General features: G+C 46.1%; 1 protein-coding gene and 1 long non-coding RNA gene across 3 annotated transcripts in view; one reads left to right on the forward strand and one right to left on the reverse strand.

The window, feature by feature from the left end:
* NR6A1 (nuclear receptor subfamily 6 group A member 1) overlaps nucleotides 1-23,176 on the reverse strand; it is a 48,101-nt gene that overhangs the window by 23,636 nt on the left and 1,289 nt on the right. For both annotated transcript variants that reach the window (XM_042479084.1, XM_042479083.1), the window contains exon 2: nucleotides 19,912-19,965. In XM_042479084.1, the coding sequence (XP_042335018.1) occupies nucleotides 19,912-19,948 (37 nt within the window). In that variant the 5' untranslated portion in view covers nucleotides 19,949-19,965. The remainder of the gene's footprint in view (nucleotides 1-19,911; nucleotides 19,966-23,176) is intronic.
* On the forward strand, nucleotides 8,015-15,511 carry LOC121936650. Its single transcript, XR_006105003.1, has 3 exons — nucleotides 8,015-8,370; nucleotides 14,332-14,718; nucleotides 15,430-15,511. It is a non-coding gene; the product is annotated as an uncharacterized LOC121936650 (long non-coding RNA).

Genomic DNA, 23,176 nt, shown 5'->3' on the forward strand with positions numbered 1-23,176 from the left:
ATAACCATAGAAGTGCAACTCCTCTTTTTGGGTAAAAAAAAGAGAGCAGGATTAGTGACAAGAGCAGTTGCAAAGCACTGGAAAATCATAAAGCAGTTGCCACTTGGAATACCTTCATTGGAGCTGCTGCAATGTGTGCTATTTTATGACGTACTTCTCAAAAGGGGTCTTTCAAGTATTGCTAAAATGTTTTCTAGCTAAAGTTGGCTTTAAAAATTCAAAAGAAAGGTACAGAAACATGCAACGCCATAATATTATCTATCTTCCTCTCTCGCACATACACACATTCACTCTCCATTTTAAGGGATACACACAACAGGAATGAGTTCTCAAGTTATTGCTAAAATTATAGTGAATGTTATTCATGGGATGACAAAACTAGAATACAAAAATAACCATTGTAGCTTTCATTCATTTAAGATTTGAGATGCCATAAAAATATGGTGTGAATAGCTTTCAGTTTCTCTGTAACCGTCTTGAGTCCCAGTTTTGTGAGAAAAGCGAAATATAAATCAACAATAGGAGTCAATCAATACATACTTATCAGAAGCACCATTTTCATACAACGCCGTAGTAACTGCAAGTGGGTGCCAAATTGCCTCATTCTGAAACTGAACTAAGTGGCGTCCGTAACCATTCGGACAATGAAGCTGGATGTGCTCCAGTGACCCCAGTGGAAGGGAGCTAAACTCTTTTGGAAGCAGAAGAGTGGACAACCATTGCAGGTCATGCCCAGTTCATTGAATGTGCCACAATTAGCATCAACAGTTTTTAGCAACTAAAACAAATGAGGTAAGGGAAGGACATAGTGTCCTTAAAGAAGATCTAGTCCTCCTGGCATCAAACCAGAAGCTGCCTAAGCCAGTGGTTCTCCAACTTTAACCCTTGGACTTTAGCTCCCAGAGCCCCTAGCCATTCGGCCAATGGTCAGGTATTTTGAAATCTGAAGTCTAAATCATCTGGAGGATTAAAGATTGAAAATTGCTGGCTTAAGTGGGGCTGCATCTCCCAGTACCATTGACAGCGCCCCCATTTCCAAGGAGGGATGGTTCCTTTGTGCCTGTTGCAAGCAACCCCTCGGACCAGTGTTACCTTGTCCCTGGAGGAGAGGAGACCCCAAATCTCAAAGATGATGGCAAATCTTGAGATTACGGTAGACCCTCCATATTTGCTGGGGTTAAGGGCACAGGACTCCCGTGAGGTCCTCCAGCATGACTTTTGGCAGAAGCTGACAACAGAGTCAATACTGGAGGACCTAGAGATTCCTAGAGGGAACCTATTAATCAAATCTGTGAATAATCAAAGCTGCAAATGCGGAGGGCCAACTGTATTTGGGAAGAGATGGCTTTTTAAAGGAAGGCTCCCCAACTGTTCCTCCTCTGGGTCATCAAATTACGTTACATCAACCCACCGTTTCACGGAGTGCGCCTGCCTAGGTCGGTCAGTTCCAGCCTGTTTTCTCGGCACCCTTGTTTTTTGCTCCAGATCTGTCACTTTGCATTAGCACCTTTTCTACTGGCTGCCTACAGAAATAACAGCCTCTGATGTGTCGGCACAATCCATTTGTCCTGCTCTAATTACTTTTTGACACAGCCTCCCTCTCACTGCAGTCTTGCCTCTCCTGACCTCATCGTTGTATGTTGCCACTCTTCCTCTCCACTTGACTTTTACATGCCGATACATGTAGATGTACATGCATAAGACATGCATCTCCCAAAGGCTTAGGCAGACCTCCTTGCTTTATACTCCATCACATCGCTTGGGAGGCAGGCATTTACTGTGCCCATTTCACAGAGAACTGAGGCCAATACACACAAAATGTCAGCAAGGTGATTTTCCAAGGCTTGATTACTCATCATTATGCAAGTCTGAAAAACACGTTAGAAAGAAGCAACATTGATATGCTATGCTAATTTTCTAAAGCATGAAGGGCAGGGGAGAAAATGAGAAGGAATGGAGGAAGTCTCAAACGGCAATGAAGGCTGCTATTCCAACACAGAAACACAAAACAGGCGTGCTGAACAAGGCAAATTGAATGAAAGGCTACTGCTGCATTATCCTTTATGGCAGAGGCAAGCCAGGTTTTGGTAGCCATGTTAAATTGTCTGGAGAAGACAAAGCCAATACAAGAGCCACGATCGGAGAGGGTGCTGTCCTTGCTAAACCATACCCAGCTACATCTGTATCGCAGCCAGTCGCACCCCTAGACCCAAACTAAGCCAAGAAAACATCCACTTCACATTGGGCAGGTGTAAAAAAGCCCTCCAAGCCCTGCCCCTAAAATTAGGGCAGCCTCACGGCTGTGCGCATCTGTTTTCCATAAAGTGTCCTGGAATGCAACAGGCGCCTGGGATTAGCCTGAGGGAATCTTTTGAGACAAGGGGGACTCTGGACAAATACAGAGACCCATTTGGAGAGGAAGCCAAAAAGAAAAACAAAAGGCAGATCTTGCTTCTAACTCCTTCTCCACATCAGTGATGGCGTGATGTTCCTAGATATTTTGGGAAGGTGCTAATTCCTTTCACGGATTGCAGTTAGTGTTCAGGTTCTTTCTGAGTTTTGGATGCGAGTCACACTCAAACACATTGTGAAGAAACAAGATACAGGTGGAAGAAACAAAGGGAAGAATTTGTGGTGAGAGGAATAAAGGGGGGGGGGGTCTTCTATGGTACCTGTCTGTCCCCCAACCTTCTCTTATCACCATTTATCCATTTCTCTCAGGCTGCAGGAAATTATATGACGCCAGAGAACAATTTACTCCCTCCTGCCCTGGTGCCGTCTGCGTTGTGCCTCAAACCATCACCTGCTAAGACCTTAGATCCACTCAGCTTCCGTCAGACAAGACATCTGCAGGTGCAATGAAAGCCATCTCCCTTTCCCACCCATCCCTGAACTCTGCTAAGCCTCCAGAGAGAGGGGAAAAATCACTCTCTTGGACTACATTGCCAAGAATCTCCAGCCAACATGTACAGGGATTCTGGGAAGTGTAGTTCAAGAAAACTGTTTCCCCCTCTTAAAGGAAGGTGTCTGAGGATCTTTGTCCTCATTGTGACATGGGCATGAAGTGAAAGGGCCATTACTCATGAGTTACAGAACTGAAAATTGTTGAAATGACAGTCTTAGCTAGAGACACCAAGGCCCACTTTCTCTTAAAGGCGAGTGGTGTTTTCCGTCTCCACCACAGTCTTTAAACCTGTCAACTTCCCCCCCCCCCAGGAGTGGGACTCAGGGCATCTTACAAAATTAAAACAAATAAAAAATATATAAAAACAACCAAAAGGTGACCGTGGAAATGAAATGAAAACGGTGGGTAACAATGGTGGGTATTGTGTGGCTCTCCAGATGTTGCTGTTCTGGAAACCTCTTATTGTAATGTAAGCCACCTTGGGGAGAGGATGAATGAATGAAAAGAAAAACACTCAGCTCTCCAGACACATAGCCAGCTCTGCAGTTCAACAGCATCTGGAGGGCCCATAATTCCCATCTGTAAACTACAACTACTAATTTAAAATAGTTCCAATCATCTGTTGAAACATCTTTAAAGTTATAAAGCAGTATATAACAACTGATTTCAGTCTTGGCAGGGGGCTGGATTGGATGATTCTTAGGGTCCCTTTCAACTCTAGGATTCTATGGTTTTCCAAATTGCAGCTCTTTGGTACTCGAGAGACCCATTTGTTTGTTTGCCGCGCACAACTGCCAAGTGTGAAGGGTTCTCATGATGGCAAGGCCATAGGATACCCAGTGGCAGCCTCAACGTGGCGTCCTGCTAAGATCCAAGAATAGTGCTGCCTTAAGAGGCTGTGATGCCGAGATCACAAGAAAGAGAGAGAGAGAGAGAAAATTAGGCCACAGCTGTGGAGTTCTGAAGGCTACAACATAGACTCAATATGTCACAGAGCATTACATCAGAAGGAAGGATGGCGACAGCCAGGCACGGACCTCCCCATCCTTCACCTGCATTCCATCACTGCTTCGCAGTCCCTTTGTTCATGCAACATAAAAACAAATGTTAAAATAAAGCAATTTAAAACCGTTTAAAACATGACAATGAGAATAAAAATACAGCACCTGTCCTGCTTGGACAATAAGATTGTGAGCTAAGATAACTAAGTGAAGCTCCCACAGCCAGAAATAGTCTACCCCTGACCACAATTACAGGGCAGAGGGAGCATTAAAACAGCTGTTCTTTGCTGCATTGTACCCCTGTGAAAATCCAAGCCCATCCTGTGGCCTATGAACCAAACTCTCTTGCCTTCTCTTGGTTTTGAAACCTGGGCAGGCCATGCTAATTGCTATTCTCCCCCAGCCTTGAGACCCAAGGACTTTGTGTTCCGCTTGTGCTTTCCCTTTAAGTCACATTTGCTCGAGCTTGGCTGGTTCAGCAGGCGTGCTTCAGCTCAGTGACCCACTTTCAGGCTATGCCACTGCCCAAGACACGCATCTTTTTGCTGCATCTCTCCTGCTTCTAAAAGGGGTGCACGCAGGCCCAAGTGCATGCACATGGACGCACATTGGAGGCTGGGACACAAAGTGCAGGACCTCGTGCATTGGAAATGCTGAAGAGCAACCAAATGATTCAAGCAGCAGACCTTGAGTGTGCATAGGTTCTGATCCCCAGGTTCAAATTTTAGCTCATCTGAATTTGACAGATTTCCCCCCTTGTTGTCCTTTGTTTTAACAAAGACAGAGCTGCACCAGCTATCTCCACCCCACCCCAAAATGTTCAGACATGTCGCAATTGCCTACAAAGAGAGAAGAAAGCAGAGGGATGGATGCAGAGCTGTGGCAGTAGAAACCAACCTGAGCATCTTTATCACAAAACCAGTGCTAGGTCCATTAAATCTTCCTGGGAACCTGCCAGCAACTTGGCTTAAAAATGGGGATGGAAAACTACGGGGAAGAGAAGGGGCATTTTTTGCCCCTGCTAGTCACATTCCCGCAGCCTGGGTACCCCAAAAGTGGCACAGCATCACTGCTGGCTACCATTTCCCACTAATTCAGGCCAGCTGCAGATATTTTAACGGATTTCTGGTGTGTTGGAGACTTCTGTGTGGGCAAATTACACTCACTATGTTTGCAGGTGGTTTGGGAACATTTATGTGGAAATATTTAGGACAAAAGAACTGCCTCAGAATCAGCCCACTGACTACAGCAATCCATCACATATGTGAAATCGTACTTGACTTTGCCTATTCCATCCTATCTTGACAGACTGTCAAGGCGGATTGCTATTTCCATACCTTTGCAGATATGTAGGGGGTGCCTTCCCAGAGAGGCTTTGTTACGGCAGGGTAGAGAATGGGTAGGGACACCCAAGCAGTGCCCATTATCAGGTCCCATATTGCCAAAATGGAACCATGTTAAGAACGGGATTACCCTCACTGTGATCGGACAAAATTAACATAGCCTGTAGGACTGCTGGTAATCCATCGGAGCCAGGATCCCTGCTGAGACACACCCTTTGCATTCTGTAAATGAAAGCAACTTTCACCCACAAAAGAAGCCACAACTGGCAAAGCTGTACGGTGACCTACTTTCCCAGTGGCCCAGAAAGCTGGGAAATAAATCCAGGGCCCCAGCATTCGGAGAATAAAACGACAACGAGAGCAGCCCCCAACTGTCACAGGGGATTAAAAACTGCAGCACAGCTTGTGGCTCTGAGCGACAGGCTGAGATCCCAGAGCACAGCTGGGACATCTGCACCAATCCTTCCCTCCAAAGGCAGAAAGAGAGAGGCATTGAAAATGGAGCTGGAAACAGCTGCAGTGGCCCGGCCCGCTCATTGTCACGCGCCTTTTTTCAGGGGTTTTGGAAGGTACTTGTGTGGCAGTAGCAAGCAGACATTGTTTCACTTGCACTCTCATGTGCTAAAACCGGAATCACATAGAAGTTTTGATAGCCATTGATTTGGCCTTCCTTTTGTTCTTTATTTTTAGTTTAAAGCATTGATGACAATAATGTGTTCCTTTTCCTTCATGGAACCAATCCTATCGTGATTTTCCCGTCCATAGCCAAGTTATGGCATGCATGTTGGCCAAAGAATAATCCAAGATCTCCTGCCATCTTCTTTGACACCAACTCTGGAGACCCTAGCTTGGGGAAAGGAGGTAAAGACATGACACGTGCCAAAAGTGCAGTTGCCAGCAGTACTGAGAAAGGGAAGGGGTGTATGCCTTGCTTCGAAGGAGAATCATCACTCTTGGGATCTACCAGTTGGAGAAACAGTACATTTCTGGTGGTTTTTTCTTCCATTCTGGGAGCCATACTAACATGAGGAGAGCCATATGTGACCCGGCCCTGCCTCAGTGTGCAAGAGAAGATGCAAGAAAGAGCGATATCAGAAACCCCATCTTTCTACTCCTGTTTACGCTCTCAGGACATCTGCAGATGGGCTGTTTGATTTACCATCAGACAGAGGCATGGAGGGCCAAGCTTAGTCATGATGGACTGCTGCCAGACTGAAAGTATGCAAAGCGACTGCCACTGCCACACCTTGTCCAAGAATTTTCTAAAACGGGGAGAAAATTGAACTGCTGGAGAAAAATGTGGGGCTAAATAGATTATCTGGGAGAGGTAACAATTATTGTGGGTCTGGAACTGATCACTAACTGGCTGGTAGACTGGCAGGGAACCCCACAGCTGCTGCCTTAAATATTCATGATGGAGAAAAGATGGAAAGTATGAATATATTTATTAAAAAGGAACTAAAATCCCAAAAAGGGAAATTCCTCCAAGTGCTGGGAAAATGCATTAGAACTTGTTTCTAGTAGGAAAACGCTGGCTTCCTTACAACATTTGGCTGGGAAATCCCATTGCCATTACTGCAATGAACAAGCACACTTGGAAAAACCCTTTAGCAAAAAACCATGAATTATTTGTCAATTGCTCCCCAACCTGGTCCAACGGCTGCCAACTGGAGGTTATACTTGCTGAGGTCATGCTGCCGCTAGCCTTTTTTTAAACAAAATGTTAATGGAATTGTGCTTTGGCCACTGGGATTTTGCTTCGGTTATGGTGCAATGCCAAGAGTTGTAATTGGTGGACAAGTTTAGTTTGGTAAATAAAACCAAAAAGCTGGAGAAGCCCCTGTACTTGCACACACTGGGGAGCAAACCTTCCACAGTACCCATGTTCCCTTCATGCCAGGAATGCCTCCATAGAGGATTTTGGAAACAGGTGTCTCTGCTCAGACAGACCAAGGCTTGAGCAAACAAAAACAGAGGATCATGCTCTGTCCCTCCTCTCTCTCTCTTGTGAAGACAAGGAGACACCCAAACAGTCCAGTGATCCTGAATTACAGCCTTTGAACGCTCTGGGGCTTCACATTTCAGCACTCGGGCTCTGGCCCAATCAGAAGGCAATCCCTCGCACGGGCCTCGGCTCAGCAAATCGCCTCCTTCCCAGCCTTGCACATGACGGGATTTGCTTCTGTCCATCATCTGGGTCATATATAGTTCAATTCAAGTGAAGCAGACAGGGCTGGGAGGAAATCTGGAGGAGTTCAATTGCCTGTCTAGCCTGCCTGCTTTGCAAGCCATCCTCCACCGTACAAGGGGACAAACTTACAGACGCCTGTCTCAAGCAGAGGTGAACGACACCGAAATCTTCTCCGGGTGCTATTTTTGTACTTTTTAATTCCATGCCGTGCCGCGGGAAAATATCTCTGCTGCTTTCGCTCTGTCGTCGTCTCCTCCTCCTCTCATTCTGCACCAGCTGCAACTTTTGAGGGACAAAATAATCCAACAACATTCCCTCCGCCCCAAAAATAAGTCGGTTGGACTGCAGTTCTGGACTCCTCCATTTTCTATTCCTAGGTAAGAATTTTAATCCTTTCTCGAACCACAGTTTGAATGGAACTGGCTTAGAGAGCAGCAGGCATCTGCTCTGCGCATGGAAACACCACCAGTACATTTTTCCTCTGGACTCATTTCTGCACGTGCTCCTTTGTTCTCACAACAGAAGCTTTTTATACACATCGCTTAGTATAAAACAGCTGGAGGGAGTCCCAGAGGCAGGGAAGGTCTGGCAAATCCTCCAAAAGAGTCACTCCAGCTTTGGCAAATTTTTCCCCTTCAGTTCAGCAAAAAAGGGGGAATTCTGCTTTTTTTTGCCTTCTGCTTTTTTATTTTTATTTTATTTTTATTTTTTTTTTGGTTTGGGGTGGAGAGGACACTTAAAGAACTCGACACCGTTTGAAGTTCATTTTGTTCTGCAGAAATCTTTGGATTTGATGTAACCAAACAACTCACATAGCCCAAAGGGCGAAGTGGGAAGCAGACAGGGAGAAACTGAGCCAGACGTGGACAAAGGCAGGAGCCTTCAGCAGACAGCCCAGGTCGCTCTGGAGGCCAGCCCCGGAGGAGACAGGTCAGCCAGCTGCTGTGGGGAGGGGAGAACGGACGCAGGGCAAGGGGAGGGAATGGGTGGGCGAGGTGCTCATGCGTGTAGCCATGACTGGCGTTGGAAAAGGCCAGCCATTTTCCCCCAGTGGCATTGCTTTGTGCAATCTGAAGGAATGTGCCACCCCAACAGCACTCTGGAAGCCCCCACTACACACACATACACATGCACACACATATATAAAACCAAGGTAATTAGAAGGGACAGGGAGGCAAAGGGATGCAGAAGCCTTGTGGGGTGCAAATTGTGTTGACTGACAGGAAGTGCCCCCAAGCTCTCTCTCCCCCAATCTTCCCCCCCTTTGCCGCCTCTAGTCCAGTCGCGCCTGCTTTTGTCTAACTCTCATAATCCACAGCACAGCCACTAACAAAGCTGTCTGAGTTTTTTAAGACAGGAGGAAGCATAAAAGAGGCTCCCTTGTTGGACTTACCTGGGAGAGAAGGCAGGCGGCAAAAGCCACCATGCCAGGCTTCCCAAAAGAGCTTTGAAAAGGGAGAGAATGGGTAACCTCTTTGCAACAAGAGGTGTTGTGGGGTGTCTGCGTCTGTTGGATGGAATATCTGTTGCCAGAATAGCCTCCCCAGCCAGGCTCTTTGGTGTCTGACTGGGGCTTGATCTTTCTTTGTGCGAGGATTAATGTCTTCTGTATGACCTATGCTGTTACAGTAGACTGAAATCAACACATGGCGCTTGGATGGCTGCTACAGCTTCCCACCTCCACCAATGCATTAAAAACACACAGACATAGAGAGAGAGGAACACATAATTATTCATAAATAGATCTGTCATGTTTGCTCTGCAAACTGTGCTTGTTGCTCTTAAGACAGTGAAACTTTGGAATATAGACTTGCCTTTGGAGGACCGCCATTCAGAAGAAAGGCGGCACAACGTGAGGGTCTCCCCACATGCCCAAGTTTGTCCTGCTTTCCTTTGAAAGAGATAAGCTTTACTTTGGCACAAAGAAAAAGCAGCATTTTTGGCAAAGTGGTATCTTTAGGCACCTAAACCTTCACCAGTCAGCAGTCTTGGGCATTGTGGCACCCAAATGCATAAACTGTCGCTGACTGTTGCTCCTTTATGCCCTTCCCAATTCTATGTGTAAAGAAAGAATACTCCCGCCTTTATTGGCTTGGGCATACTTTTGTTCTTCCTGCCCCTCTGTTTTCATAGTAAAAGCTTTCCCTACCCCATTTTATGCTGAATTAGCACCTATGCATCTCATTGCCACAGATGCCTTACACATTTCCCAAGCAAAAATCTGTGCTGGGCTGCTCCCCACGCCGACGGTTGTCTCCTTCAGGATCCTATCTCCAGCTCTCCTTTGCCTTATTTTTTTTCCCCACCCAGCATCCTACCTCCAATTTATTGGGATGTGCGTAGATGTGCACAAACCCAGTTGCCTTTCAGGAAACAAGTTCAAAAAACAAAAGACAAAAAGTTTGCTTGGAAGAGGAAGACGTGGCCTGTGGAAGGAAAGGGGAGATCCGCACAGGGATATTAAGAGGGCAAAGGCTTAAAACAAAAACAATCTGGTTAGGATGCCCCTCCATTGTGCCTCGCAGCCTTCCAAGTCATCGGCACGTGCAGCCATTTCGAGATCGTCCATTCATATCTCCCGGCCACCTGGATTTGAATAGAAACCAGACAGCGATTCTTTTTGCCTCAGCCACTAGTCGACCCACTGGACAATAGAGATTTGTTAGCTCTCCGGCACAAGCTGCGGACCACAAAGCGGACAGCAGCGTGACTCGCAAAAAGGGGGCTTGAGACTGGCAAACAGGAAACTACGGCTTCAAAAGTAATAGGTCTGCTCCATTCAGCTGTGCCACCAGGACAACTAAGGCATGCTCCTCCTGCCAGCTAAAGCCCAGAAGGGTCAAGCCCTTTATTGGCATTCTTCCTATGACTGGAAAGGCCTCTTGCCAACCTCAGCCGCTTCTCCTCCACATGGGCTGAAGTTCACACGGTGGGACAGAAATACATACAATGTGGCAGAAGGCTGGATTGTGGTCTTCTTTGCCATTGAAAAGCCACGGGGAAAAACACCCATCCATTACATGGCATCTGGCATGGGGTCACAATTGATGCTTGGTTGTTGTTTTTTCAAAGTGCTGCACTGGTCTAGAGACCACCTCTTTGTGCAGAAATAATGTATTAGATGACTTTTCAGTACACCTCAGACCCATATTGGTCTGCAAGAAATTTAAGCGTATTATTTTTGCATTTCTCAGAGCAAAGCTCAGAAAGTTACCTTTGTAAAGTAACCTGTGCCTGCTCCTCTTATTATAGAGTTTGACAAATAACCTATTACCATGACAAAAGGAACTGTTCATGTTGCTTATTGTATTATTCCTTGCTTTTCTATTACATTCCCTTGCTTTTTAGGGCTGGGGCTCACCTTAGGATTAAAACATATTAAAAAAAAAACCCTATCAAAATGGCTTCACAACTACCCTATGAAGTAGGTTAACCTTTAATTTTTAAGGCATTGTTGAGTGTAGTGTACGTGTTCCTACGGATTGGGATGTCTCCCATCTGCATCAAGTCCCAGTATGATGTTTGTAGAACCTCCCATTTTATGGACCGCCTCTGCTGGGCAAATTCCAGCCCACTGACTCCTTCTGTACTGCAAGTCCCACCATCCTTAGCCAACCTCGCCACTTGACAGAAGTGGGCAGAAGCTTCTGAGCACGACAGTCTTCTTACTTTGATAAAGGAAGTACTTCCATTCAATACATTAATGGCAAGTGCTTTCAAGAAGGCGCTTTGATCTGGTCAAGCGATTATAGATCAGAATTCACAGTCAGTAGTTTCTGCCATGGAATATTTCTTTCTTTACATCCCACCTTTCCAATTAAAAAAAAAATCCAACCAATTCTTTCTGGCAGAATGTCCAAGACAATATTTTTAGACACCACAATAAAGCATGCAAACTAATAAGATAGCATTCAAAACAAGAAAATCTATAAGATACCAAGACAGAACCAGACTCATTTGCCAGCACTTAGGGGAAAAAACATTGATTCTCCGCTTGATGGCCATTGCATCAAGCAGCGAAGTTGCTCACCTCAACCACCAGAGAGAACACCCAAGCTTTTTGGTTTTGGAAATGGCTAGTGGGCAAAGCCTTAGACCAAGGGTATCAGAGCCCCCTTTATCCCTTAGCGCTTAGGGCTCTAAGGGGGGAAGACAACTCAAGGCAGGCCTTATGCCTGATGTGGGAATGGATGGGATGCCCAAATTCCTGCCTTGAAGATAGTGGCCATCAAAGGGGAGTTCAACTAAACCTCAGAGCACTTGCAATCCTACCAGCTGAGCCAAGCAGAGACTGTAGTCCCGATATGAATGTGCTCTGTATACTCTGCGAAACCGCAACTCCTCCAAGAGAAGGAATAAAAGCCACTAGACAGGGTGGGGAAGATGCACTGACTAGTCTCAGGAAATCTGGAAGCAGCATCTTGGCATACAAGCAACAATGAAATATTTACTACAGAGTTTTGATAGCTGTATGTTAATATTTCAGGCCAAGAAGGCCAAGCAAGTGAAAAGTGAAGCTCAGATCCCAGAGCATTTGGTTTGCCAGCAGCTGCCGGAGAAAGCCAAACTCCGTGTGACAACCCCCAAATAGATGACGGACTGCTATTGTTCTGCTCATCCAAGGCTGTGCCCAGGGAGGATTAGCCCAGGCGCTGCCAGGAGGAAGAGCAGCTTGGAATACCAACCCAGCCATCCTGACATTCCCCATGGAGCCTCTCGCCACTAACAGCTGTGTGGGACCCAAGAGAGAAGACACAGAATGGAAGGCAGATGTACAGTGGTGCCTCGGGTTACGAAATTAATTCGTTCCGCCATTCCTTTCGTAACCCGAAAATTTCGTAACCCGAAACACTTTTCCGTTAGCACTGGAAAGCCTATAGCTGCACTTTGCAGCATTTGAATTTCGCGCCGAAATGAATTTCGTAACCCGAAAAATATTTCGTAACCCGAAACAGTTTTTGCCAATCCAACTTTTTCGTATCCCGGAAATTTCGTAACCCGATCATTTCGTATCCCGAGGCACCACTGTATGGCCTATCGGTCATAAGCAGCTGCTCCTCATATGTTAGCTGAGCCAGAGCATCTTTGATGAAACTGGCAAACCTCATCAAGGCACATCCTGAAAGCGCTTCACCTGCAGAAAAAAAGAAGGCGGGCAGCCAGCTAAATACTACCATCAGCCATGCTGCAAATGTTTACCCTGTCTGGTGTCAGCTCTGATCACTGGTCCTTCAGAACCTCTGTGATGTTACACTCGATCTAGGTGGAGTTAGCACCGTAGCATCACCCTGGGTGGCAATGGCCACAGGAAGCCTCTATTGATGGGGCGCAGGTACAAGCAGGCCACAGTCTGACATCCCATAGCACATGCCTAATCTCTGGGACAAAAGCAAGGCCATGGAACATAGCAGGTAGAAAGCAGAAGCAGCTCATAGAATAGCAAGGGAGAAGGCAGAAGCTGTATCCACAGCAGCTCCTCAGATGTGGCCATACCTTGACCAGGCCATGACCCTAACCCTAACCCAAGCAAGGCCAGGTGACCCATAAATGCCCTGAAACCTTTCCTGATGGACCAACAAAGGAGCTTCTGGCCGCCATTTCCTTTGCAGCACATCTCCAACCAAACTCCACAAGTGCTTTTTAACAATTCTCCCAAGGGTTATGGGAGGTGTGTGCAAGCGCACACACGCACACACTTTTGCAATATATGATGGGCTATTTCAGCTGTTGCCACTGCCTCTGCAGAAAGGCAAACTGCTGGCATGGCTCCAACATTCACATGCCCCATTTGTAACCCTTCCCTGGACAGGAACAGGAGCACTTGCTAGAAGGCCATGGGGCTCCCTGTTGCTGTCTGGGCAAGTGGCCTAGGCTAGCAGATTTTGGAGAAACATCCACCATGCAGTAATTTCTATGCTGTATTTGCAGGTTCATAGCTCAACAATGATGATCATAAAATCTGAAGCCTATTTTCCTTTTGCTCCACGCATGTATTCAGAGACCAGAAACTAGAATTTTGATATCCTACTGCAGTTCCAGGTAGGCTGGCAGCAATCATGGTCTGAGAATCCTGGGTGAAATTGTTATTATTAGCAATAACAATAATCTCACACTCACAGCTGTGGTTGGTTCTGGCAGAGACTCCTGTTGTACAGATTCAGCTTCCCTTTCTGCTCACTGAATATCAAGGTCAATTAGGATGATGCCTGGCTAGAACTCTGTCAAGCAGATTAGGCAGCCCCAGCAAACGCTTGGACCACGCAGAGGTCATCTGTCACTCTGACCTCGATATCTACAGAAATGTGTTACATCAGTTTGACTGAAAATGTAAAAGGGGGCCCTCCCTCTCTTTCCTTTGGAAGATGAGCTCTTCAGGAAATTAAGAAGGCCGAAATCACTGGCATTTCCTAGGGTAATTTCTAAAATCATGACCTGAAAGGTCCACATGTTATCATCTAGAACAGGAGTGGGCCAAGGTGGGCCCTAGGGCTGTTTTTGCAGCCCTCAGTACCTGTCCCTCCATCCCACCCCCATTTCTGGCTGAATGGCTCATTACTTATATGGGAAAAACTGGCTGATCATGCAACTGGGAGACAAAGGATAAACTTGCCTCCTCTCTATGGATGTGAGCAACCGCCAGAACCAGGTGGTGTGTGAACCCAAGTACCTTGTTTCTCAGAGTCAGAATACAACTTGGGGCTTTCACAAAGCAAGCAAAAATAATAAATCTATCAGCTAAAGCTGCTGTAAACCACACAATAAGCCAACCTGCTCTTTTTCATTGTTTTTCTTGTCTCCCCTGCTCTAGAAGATACAGGGATAGAAACACCCTGACTTGGAACACAAAGTTGATCTGATGTCTTAATGATTCACATTTTTTTTTATTTACAGGTACCTAAATACAGCTGATGTGCCCACCACCCAAGGCTCCAAATCAGTTCTGAAAAGCTAACCCTTCCTTTTTGCATTTGGGATGTTTGCAATGGTAGATGTTTTGGAAGGCTGGGTTTTGTCTCCGAGCCTCTCAGAAGAAACTCAGGGGCAGGAAGAAGATGGGCTGAGAACAGCAAAGCTGATGGAGATGGACTTGCCTCTTGTCAGTGCTTCTGGAAATACTTCACCTGGCTATCTGTCTCCTTCCTTTCCCCATTTCTTCAATTTTTTTTTGGCTAGTGGAAATGGTGCCACAGATGCCCATGAAAAGAGACTTCCTGGCAACCAACAAGGAGAGCAGCACTAGCCGAAATCCTACATAGCAAAATCATCACATGTTAAGAGGTTAGTCCCTTTGACAAAAGATGTGGGGTGTAAGGATGAGCCAAGGAAGTGGAGAAATGAGCCCGTGGGACAGGAACATCTACCCAAAGCTTCCAACATAGCTAGACAACATAGGTGGGCAACTGCATCAGAGTAAGAGCAAATCCCCCCTCCCTCCAGCACACCTCTGTGAACTGATAGGAGTTGTGGCAGGCTTACCAATGGTAAGGAACCAATGGTGGACTTCCACTGGATTCCACTGTTTCTACCTGATTCGGCAGTCTACTATCCTACCTGTAGCCCCCTGAGCCCCCTAACAACCTCCTCAAGGGAGCAGGAAACATTTTTGGAGTACACAGGGGGATACACAAGGGAAAGGAACAAAATCCTGTGTCTGCTAGCCATAGATAGCTAAACACACCACTCAGCCTAGGTCACTTAGGTAAATTCCTGCTGTGGATACCTCTTCCTCTCTGCCCCCTCCTACAGATATCTCTAAAATGCATGGCTATTGACCCCACTGCTCCCCAGCTCCCATTTCCGTGGGATTTATACTTAAAATAAGGCTCTCCTTTGTCCCCTCTTCCAGCAAAATCTGATAACACCGTGCAGTTGTAACACTGCACTTAAAGAAGGGGGAAATATTCTTAACTGCAGGGGCTGGCGAGGAAATTAAAACTGGCACATATTGGCAGCTGCTCATGCTTATGTATTACCCTGTCATTCCTTCAGTGAAAACCCTGCACAGAGCTGACACGTAGCCTGCCTAAAAGAATCCATCAAAAGCAACCAGGAGACTTACCCGTTCATGAAGGAGCAGGAGAGTTCATCTTGCCTTCAGAGACACTTGGGTGGTCTACCCTAGAAACTGTTGCTGGTTTTGTGAAAGATGCAAAACAAAAATGGCAGTGAGGAAGGAAGGCCTGTCACCAGGACCTACTGTGGATGTCAGCAAAATAACCATTTTATCCTGGGTTCATCAGCCACTCTGGCCCTGGGTTGATGAGCACAATTTGGCTAAGGTAGGAAAGAGCCTCTCAGTGGTCGCCGCAACCAGTAGGATGTGACTAAATACCCTGTTTGGATCCAATTTCATTGTGACAGCAGCAAACATCACTGACTCAACCTCTAACAGCAGATGGGAGCATGGAGAAGGTGGGAGATCTTGAAAGATTAAGAGGTTATGCTGCGACTGGCCCTTCTCTTTGTTTGTGCTCTTAGAAAAAAAGGAAAAACATTGGACCACAATGTTGTTGACGTGAATGAGGTCAAGCAGAAGCAGCAGTGTTTGCTGTCATGAGTCTTGAGATATTTGGACATCATGGAGGAGAGAACAAACTCCAAGGTCTCGATGGCAGTTCAAGAGAAGGAGAAAGAGGACCCAAACTAGTGGCTTGTTGTATAGTGAGGGAGCTTAGCTTAGCTCTGCTTTGCTTTGCAACACTGCCCCCCCCCCCCAAAAAAAGCGCCAAGGGGATTTCAAAGATACATATTTAATGGCAAAGGAGGGGTAGGTTATTTTTCTCCTGGTAAGTTCCTGGAACACAGATGTACCGTGGATGCACAGAATGCCTGGAAGATCTCGGAAGTCTGCAGCACCTGTTTCTTCATAATAGCAAGGATGCTCTGCCCTGACTGCAGGTAGATACCATCAGCAGCATTCCACTCTGGGGATCTGTGCCAAAAACTTGTGCATTTTTAAAAACTACTAATTTGTCATGCCGCACGCAAGTCCCAAATGACAAGCTGTCAACAATGATCTGCACCTAGGTTTGCTCCTTGAAACAAGCAACCAAGTCCCACCTACCTTCAAGTAAGTGGTTTTTCTTTTGTATCCTACAGGAGGGGACAAAATAAGAAATGGGGCAACTCTGGCCTGCCCCCACACAACTTGCAATTAAGGAATCTGTCACAAGGGGAAGCTGGGAAAAGGGATTAGCATTTTTCTGGGGAAAGAGAGGCAAATAGCAGCCTGCACTCATTTCCAAGTCTCTGCTGATACAGGAGAGCATAGTTCTGTTGTTTTTTTTAATGAGAATATATTGTAATGCAGGGACCAAGAAAGTGTGACCCTCCAGATATTACTGGAGTGTCACTCCCATCCTCCCTCGCTGTTGGTGGCTAAGGCTGATGCCATAATATTGCAGATCTCAGGGGAAGAGTCTACTTTTCCGAAATACAGGCAAACAGAGGAAGCTAACACTAGCTAGCATGACTACAAGTAGGATTCTAGCAACCTTTAGCATGCTAAAATAGAATGTCATGCTTTTTGGTGTCATAAATGTATTTGCTAAAACAATAATGCTTAAGTTACTTTAACTTGTGTTTGCATCGGGCTGACTGTGATACATATGGGTTGAGATGCTATCTGAGAGGGACAAGAATAACAGGTGGCACAAAGAGCACTGGTCAGGGAAATGGCCACAGGATAGCTTCAGCGAACATTCAACGCTGTCGGTGAGTTTGAAATTGAAAGTAAACCATCGACCGTTGACTGTACCTTGAGGTTTATCACTGACATGTGGAACACCTTTCAAGCTCTCGTGCTTGAGAAGATTGGTTAAGTGGTTTGTGGTGCATATGTGGCGGCCAAGAGCTTCCGCTCCCTGCCCACAAGCAACCACAGAGTATTTCTGATATACTGATAACTTCAGACACAGGTGCATTCTCCCACATCCCTTGATCACTGTATGATCTGTCAACCCAAGAAAATCAAATAAGAAACTTTCCCAGGACAGCAATTCTGCTTGGAACCAGCTGAATGGAGTGCATCTTCCTAGTTTTAAAGGAAAAGTAATGCCTTTTCACCACCCGTTAGTAAGAGTAGTAGGAACCTGTGGGAAGCTGAGAAAAGGGACAAGGGGGTATATATGCAGCCTGTGTTGCAGCCTACCTCTGTTTTAACTGCACAGTCTCAACTTCTCTCTCAAGCACCAAAGTGTGACGTTTATATACATCTCTGAAGAAATCTGTCTAATAGGTACTGGCTACCTCTTGACCCATCCATGCACTTCTTTATATTTATTTACTTTTAACACATATTAGTCCTCCAATCAGTAACATGTCTTGGGTGACACACAATAAAAAGCACCTCCCTTACTACAGAGATGGGACCATACCAAACCGGAAGCAGGGAAATTGACTTTTTGGTACTCCAAATATCAGAATCCCTCGCAATCAGTACTTTCCCCTTTGGTTATGACTAACGATGGAAAGAATATTTGAATTGGTTTTGTAACATATTGTTAAACAAAATGTCTTTTGAGTGTTGAGAAACTCTTGACGAAAAGAATTCCAGACTGGTAAAAATCTTTCCAACTTGGTACTAATTCTGCACAAAATTCACATTGTTTTTTTATGCGTAAAACAGGATCTTCTGTACTGGAAGTGCTATTTCTACACAGGAATATTATTTCCTGAACAGAAAAGGCTGTTTTCTGCACTGAAAGTGTAACTGGGGAGTTATTATGCGCAATGTTTGCACATTTACTGTGCAGGATATGCTATTTCTGTTCAGAAATACCTTGCTGAACAAAAAAAAAAAAAAAGGGGGGGGGATCCCATCAGCCCTCTATATTCAGACATTGGCATGGCATTTCACAACATGGCACCCTCCAGATCTGTCCAAATCAAGAGTACACCAGGTTGGAGAAAGCATTTTTGACAGAAATCAGTTGAGTGATGGAAGTCACTGGAACTGGAAACACAAGAAGAGCATCTGCTCAGGTAACGGCTGCAATCAACATTCATTGCTGTCGGTGGGTTTCAGATTCAGCCAGCTCTCTGACCAATGAATGCAAACTGCAGACCAGATAACCACAAAGACATGGAGGATGGAGCACACTGTCACGATTCTAGTCCTATGTGTTTGTGGAGGAAAAGATGCTTCTCCTCCAAAGTAAGCCATATCTGAGATACCAGTGTTAAATTTGAGGGCAGAGCCCTTAACACAAGCTCAGACTGCAGCATTGAAGAGTTACTGCTGGATTTTGATAGTGGAAGTCCAAAAAGGGGTCTTTTCTAAGATCTGGCTCAGACATTAATGTATTCCACCACCCACCCATTTCTGTGCCTCCACACCTAATCTAAAATTAGGCAGCTCTTCTCTCAAGGAAAGCAGTGGTCCTTCTGTGAACTGCCCAATTCCTGGTCACCAACGCTACTGCTATGTTCTCAACTCTATTATTGCAACCAAAAATCAGTCTTAAAAGGAACAAAAGCAGAACACAACAAAAAAACCAAGGGAGAGCCTTGCACAGTCTTAGGCTAACTCCATGACACAAAATAATCCATGTGGAAGATATCTCCCTTGCTAAACCCCAATCAAGAGCAGGCCCTATTTTAAAAATGAGACAGAAAGGTCCAACAACAGGGCAGGTATAAACATCAGCCATGAGTTTCATCAGAGCAGCTCTGCAAGATCAGACCTCAGCAAGTTTACCAAGGCAACAGCTCTCCCTCTTCTGCTCCCAACCCCATAATCCTATGCAGTCCTATGCCTCTCATGTTTTCACTTGGCTTTGCATGGAGAGTAGGCAATTGACAGGTAAGGGAGTCATTTAACCCTGTGCAGTTACAGACACCATCACAGACCAGAAGACACAAGGACCAAGGATGGGGCTAGACAGCAAGCAATGTCCTAAACTGTACTCTGGTTGAGGATGATGGGAGTTATACTCCAGACCCTCTGGAGGGTGCGGAGTTGGGCTCGGAGGCAAGTCGTCTTGGAGGCATGGAGTAATGAGTGCATGTGAAAGCCAGAGTATCTTTTCAAAGCTAACTGTGCATCCATCTTGTCATTAACAATGACAAGAGCCTGAAGGTAATCCCCAAAGCTGCCAGGATGGACAGACAAAGCTGCAGGAATCAGTGCAATCCCCTAAACCCTCTCAGTGTTTGGAGCCAGAGATCTCCACCTAGCGGATAGCTACCAACAAGTCATTAAATAAACAAGTCTGTCACCACTAGATGGAGACCAGAGGAGTTCCCAGCTATACCGAATGCGGAATTTCAGGAACTGATTCACTGGGAGGGGAGGTGGCCAGACCTCGGGGTAATCAGGGCCTTGGGGCTTTCTCAATGCCCTTTTCTTTCCAGGCAGCACTACTGAAGAAGCTGTGTCACCTTTCAACAGAGCTCACAAAGCACAGGCATGGACAGGAAGACCCCCTCGCCAGTTTCTCCCAGGTGGGAGGAAGAAGAAGTGGTACTTACTGCCAGCGTTCAAGGGAAGCATGGAAGGGGAGTTCATCTGTTCGACATCAGTAGCTAGAAAGAGAAGGAAAGGAGAGTCTGGTACACTCTGCAGGAACAAATAACTGAGTCTTTCTGTCCAGCAGAGTTGGGAAAGCCACTTACGTCCCTTGCTCACATCCTACCAACTTCTTTCACTCAGTCTCAAAGGTGCTACAAGATCCCTTTGCATACTTAAATGTCCAAGCTAGTACATAACTTTAAGCCAGGAATCCTAGCAATGATGTGAAGGTGCTGGAAGCTCCTATTTTGCTTCTCCTGTTCATCTGAGCAGCAAAACAAACTAGAAATGGATAAACCTTTTCACTGTGTCTAAACTGTTGTTTTTCTGGACTACAGGGCCCAGGCAACATGTACTTCCTCTACCACTAGTAAATGTTATACCGAAAAATGGGATGCCCAGCCTCTGCCCCACTTTACACACATGTATACACTAGAGCCCCATGGGGTATAAATAAAGCAAACCCAGATGGACACAATGGTGGCCCTTAGGGGCTGGACACAGCAAAGAGGAAATGGCACCTCTGACTTTCTGCTAACTCCCACTGAAAAATCTCACTATGTGGCTCTATCTCCATCCTAAAATGGCCACTGGCAGCATTTCCAGCCCTTCATTCCTGGCCCAAAGAGCAACCTTAGGCTTCTTTGTTGTTTCAATTACCCTGTAGAAGAGGTAGTTACGCTCTCATGGGCAGCAATAGTCCTCCCTTAAATAGAGGTGGACAAGACAGTCTTCCATTTTTTTTTGCAAAACCCGTTTTTGTAATGCTTAGGAGCTGAACAAGGCCCAGGGGCTTTTATAAAGGACAACCAGAGTGACAATTCTTTCTTTCTTTCTCTCTCTCTCTTTTTTCAAAAGAACATCTGTATGGATGGGGCCAGGGGACGTTGTGATTCCTATCTGTGCAAACAATGATAAAAAATGACTCAACCAATGAGAAAAACTGGGAAGCAGCTCTGGTCTCAGCACATTTTGCAGATTCCCTTCCCATTTACTGCACCTTTTAGACATGGACTTCTGAGGGTTCACCTAGCTTTGCCTCTTATAAAGCAGGCATGTTTTTAAGGTTTATGATGCCCTCTGGCCTCAGTTCACACAGCTGTCCACTTGTGGCACAGGGAAATCTGAGGGTCAATGGTACAATCCCAGTATTTAAATCGGCACAAGGTCAATTCAGGGGGCTTTTCAAAGTTGCCGCAGCAATATTGGTCAACAGATGCCCCTCCAGGGGTTACCTGCTGCCGCTTCAAAGAAAAATAACCAGCTGCCTGAGGTTTTTGCCAGATGGCAGGGCAAGCCTGTGCCAAAAAGCCACCCACAACTCAAGGAGAGAAGTCATTTGGAAAAATGTCATCTGGAAGAGGAACGCACACACCTGTAGGCTTTTAGAGCAATTTAGCAAGGACCTGTTCCAAGCAAAGGGGAACACTTAGATCATAAATGTGCAACTACATGGGAGCTAGGGCCAATTCCTCCTAAGATCTCCCCACAGCAAGCCATGACACATGCTCCCTCTGCGGCCCTCCCAAAATGGCAGCAGGAAGCGGGCACTGCGGCGAAAAACAAGACTATTGTGGTGCCTGTCGGGGTGGGGGTATATTCATATGTTTGCATGTATTTAGGGAGCTTCTATGTGGCTTTGGCACAAAAACAGCAAGGAAATAATGGCATATTTTTTAAAATGGGGATTTGGTGGAGGCTCTGAGGGCCACAAAGTGAGGTCCAGAGACTAAATGTAGCGCATGGGATGCGATTTGCTCACATCCAATTTACATGGAGGAAGATGGAACTGAATGTGAACAGTCATGCAAGACTCCCAGGTGGAGTATGGAAAAACATCTTTTTAAGACTACAATTCCTAGAATCTCCTAGCCAGAATGACTGTGTACTTCAATGGTTATGGGATCCTAAAGCTGAATGGCTATCGGATCCCAGATAAGTAACATATCCAAACTCTGAAGAAGAGCCAGACTAGCTCTGGGAAGTGATGATCAGCTCTTGGAAGAGTGGCTTTAAAAACAAACCATGTCCCATTCATTCTGTCTCTCTCAGCAGTAGCAGAACCATCTTCCTTGAACATAAGGACCTCATCCTTCCCCCCCTTAAAAAGAACAAAACAAACCCAGTCCACGGCAGGCAAACTGAACTCGGACGGATTCAGAAGCCCCTACATTGTGCAGTGCCAAAACACAAGCTCTGCTAAATGCTACCTCTCCCTCCAAGACCTCAGGTGCAGAGAAAGAGAGGAGCTAAGTGAGAGAAAGACATAAGAGTCTGCAAAAATTTTAGGGAAACTAGCCTGCAGTAAAAAAAAAAAAAAAGGGGGGGGGGATGAAGAACAAAAGTCTGCTTGACTCTGAAGACCAGCTGTTGCCAGTCCAGCTTGGTGCCCTTTGCCCTTTCCTCTGGCCCATAAGTGAACAGCAGCAATTGTTGTCCTGTATTATGTACTGTTTACAAGGCCTGAGTGGCATGAAAGGAATTAATAATTTAGCCCTGCCGAGCTGATGACCTTTATTGGGGTGCCTCCTCTGGGCTGCTGCAAAGCCACGGGAAGCTTTACAGCGCTTCCTACTTTACAGCCTAATTGGGCACCATAACATAAATCAATTATTTCTCCTGTTTTAAGGAACAATGCTACCTATTCTTCTCGGGACTCCAGCTCCAACTCCCCTTGGGTCACGCCTGGCCTCTTGGTTCTTTCGAGTTTTACAGCTGTATAGTAAACACGGGAGAAGAAAAGTTTTGGCCAGCACTGCAGGATCGGGGCTATTGGGGAACACTGCAGGGGAGGAAAAGGTTGCCCCAATTGAACTTCTCCTGACCCCTTGACTGCCCTTGTCCTGGCTTATGCTAATGGAAGTGGGGCAAGGGGGGGGCATGCAGGGAGAAGTGGAGGGCCTTCCCCACAGAAATGAACTTAGCCTGAACCTCTGACAGAGGCAGTTGACTTTGAAGACTCCCACTGGGGCTACTCTTCTGCCACCCCACAGAGGCAAAACCATGCGGGCCCCTCACTGGCTTCCTCAGCCCACATTGGGAATTCCACATGATTCTTACTGTGGAACTGAAGACAACGCAGTTCATCCCACCTGGCAATAACTTCCCATATGAGCCTGCCTCAACTCTAAGATCTTCAGAGGAGATGCTTCTATCACTCCCATCACTTACACAAGCACCGTTTGGGGGGAATGTGGGGCAGGGCCTTCTCTGTGGCTGCTTCTA

Source organism: Sceloporus undulatus, chromosome 7, assembly GCF_019175285.1.
Source record: "Sceloporus undulatus isolate JIND9_A2432 ecotype Alabama chromosome 7, SceUnd_v1.1, whole genome shotgun sequence".
NCBI classification, from domain to species: Eukaryota; Metazoa; Chordata; class Lepidosauria; order Squamata; family Phrynosomatidae; genus Sceloporus; species Sceloporus undulatus.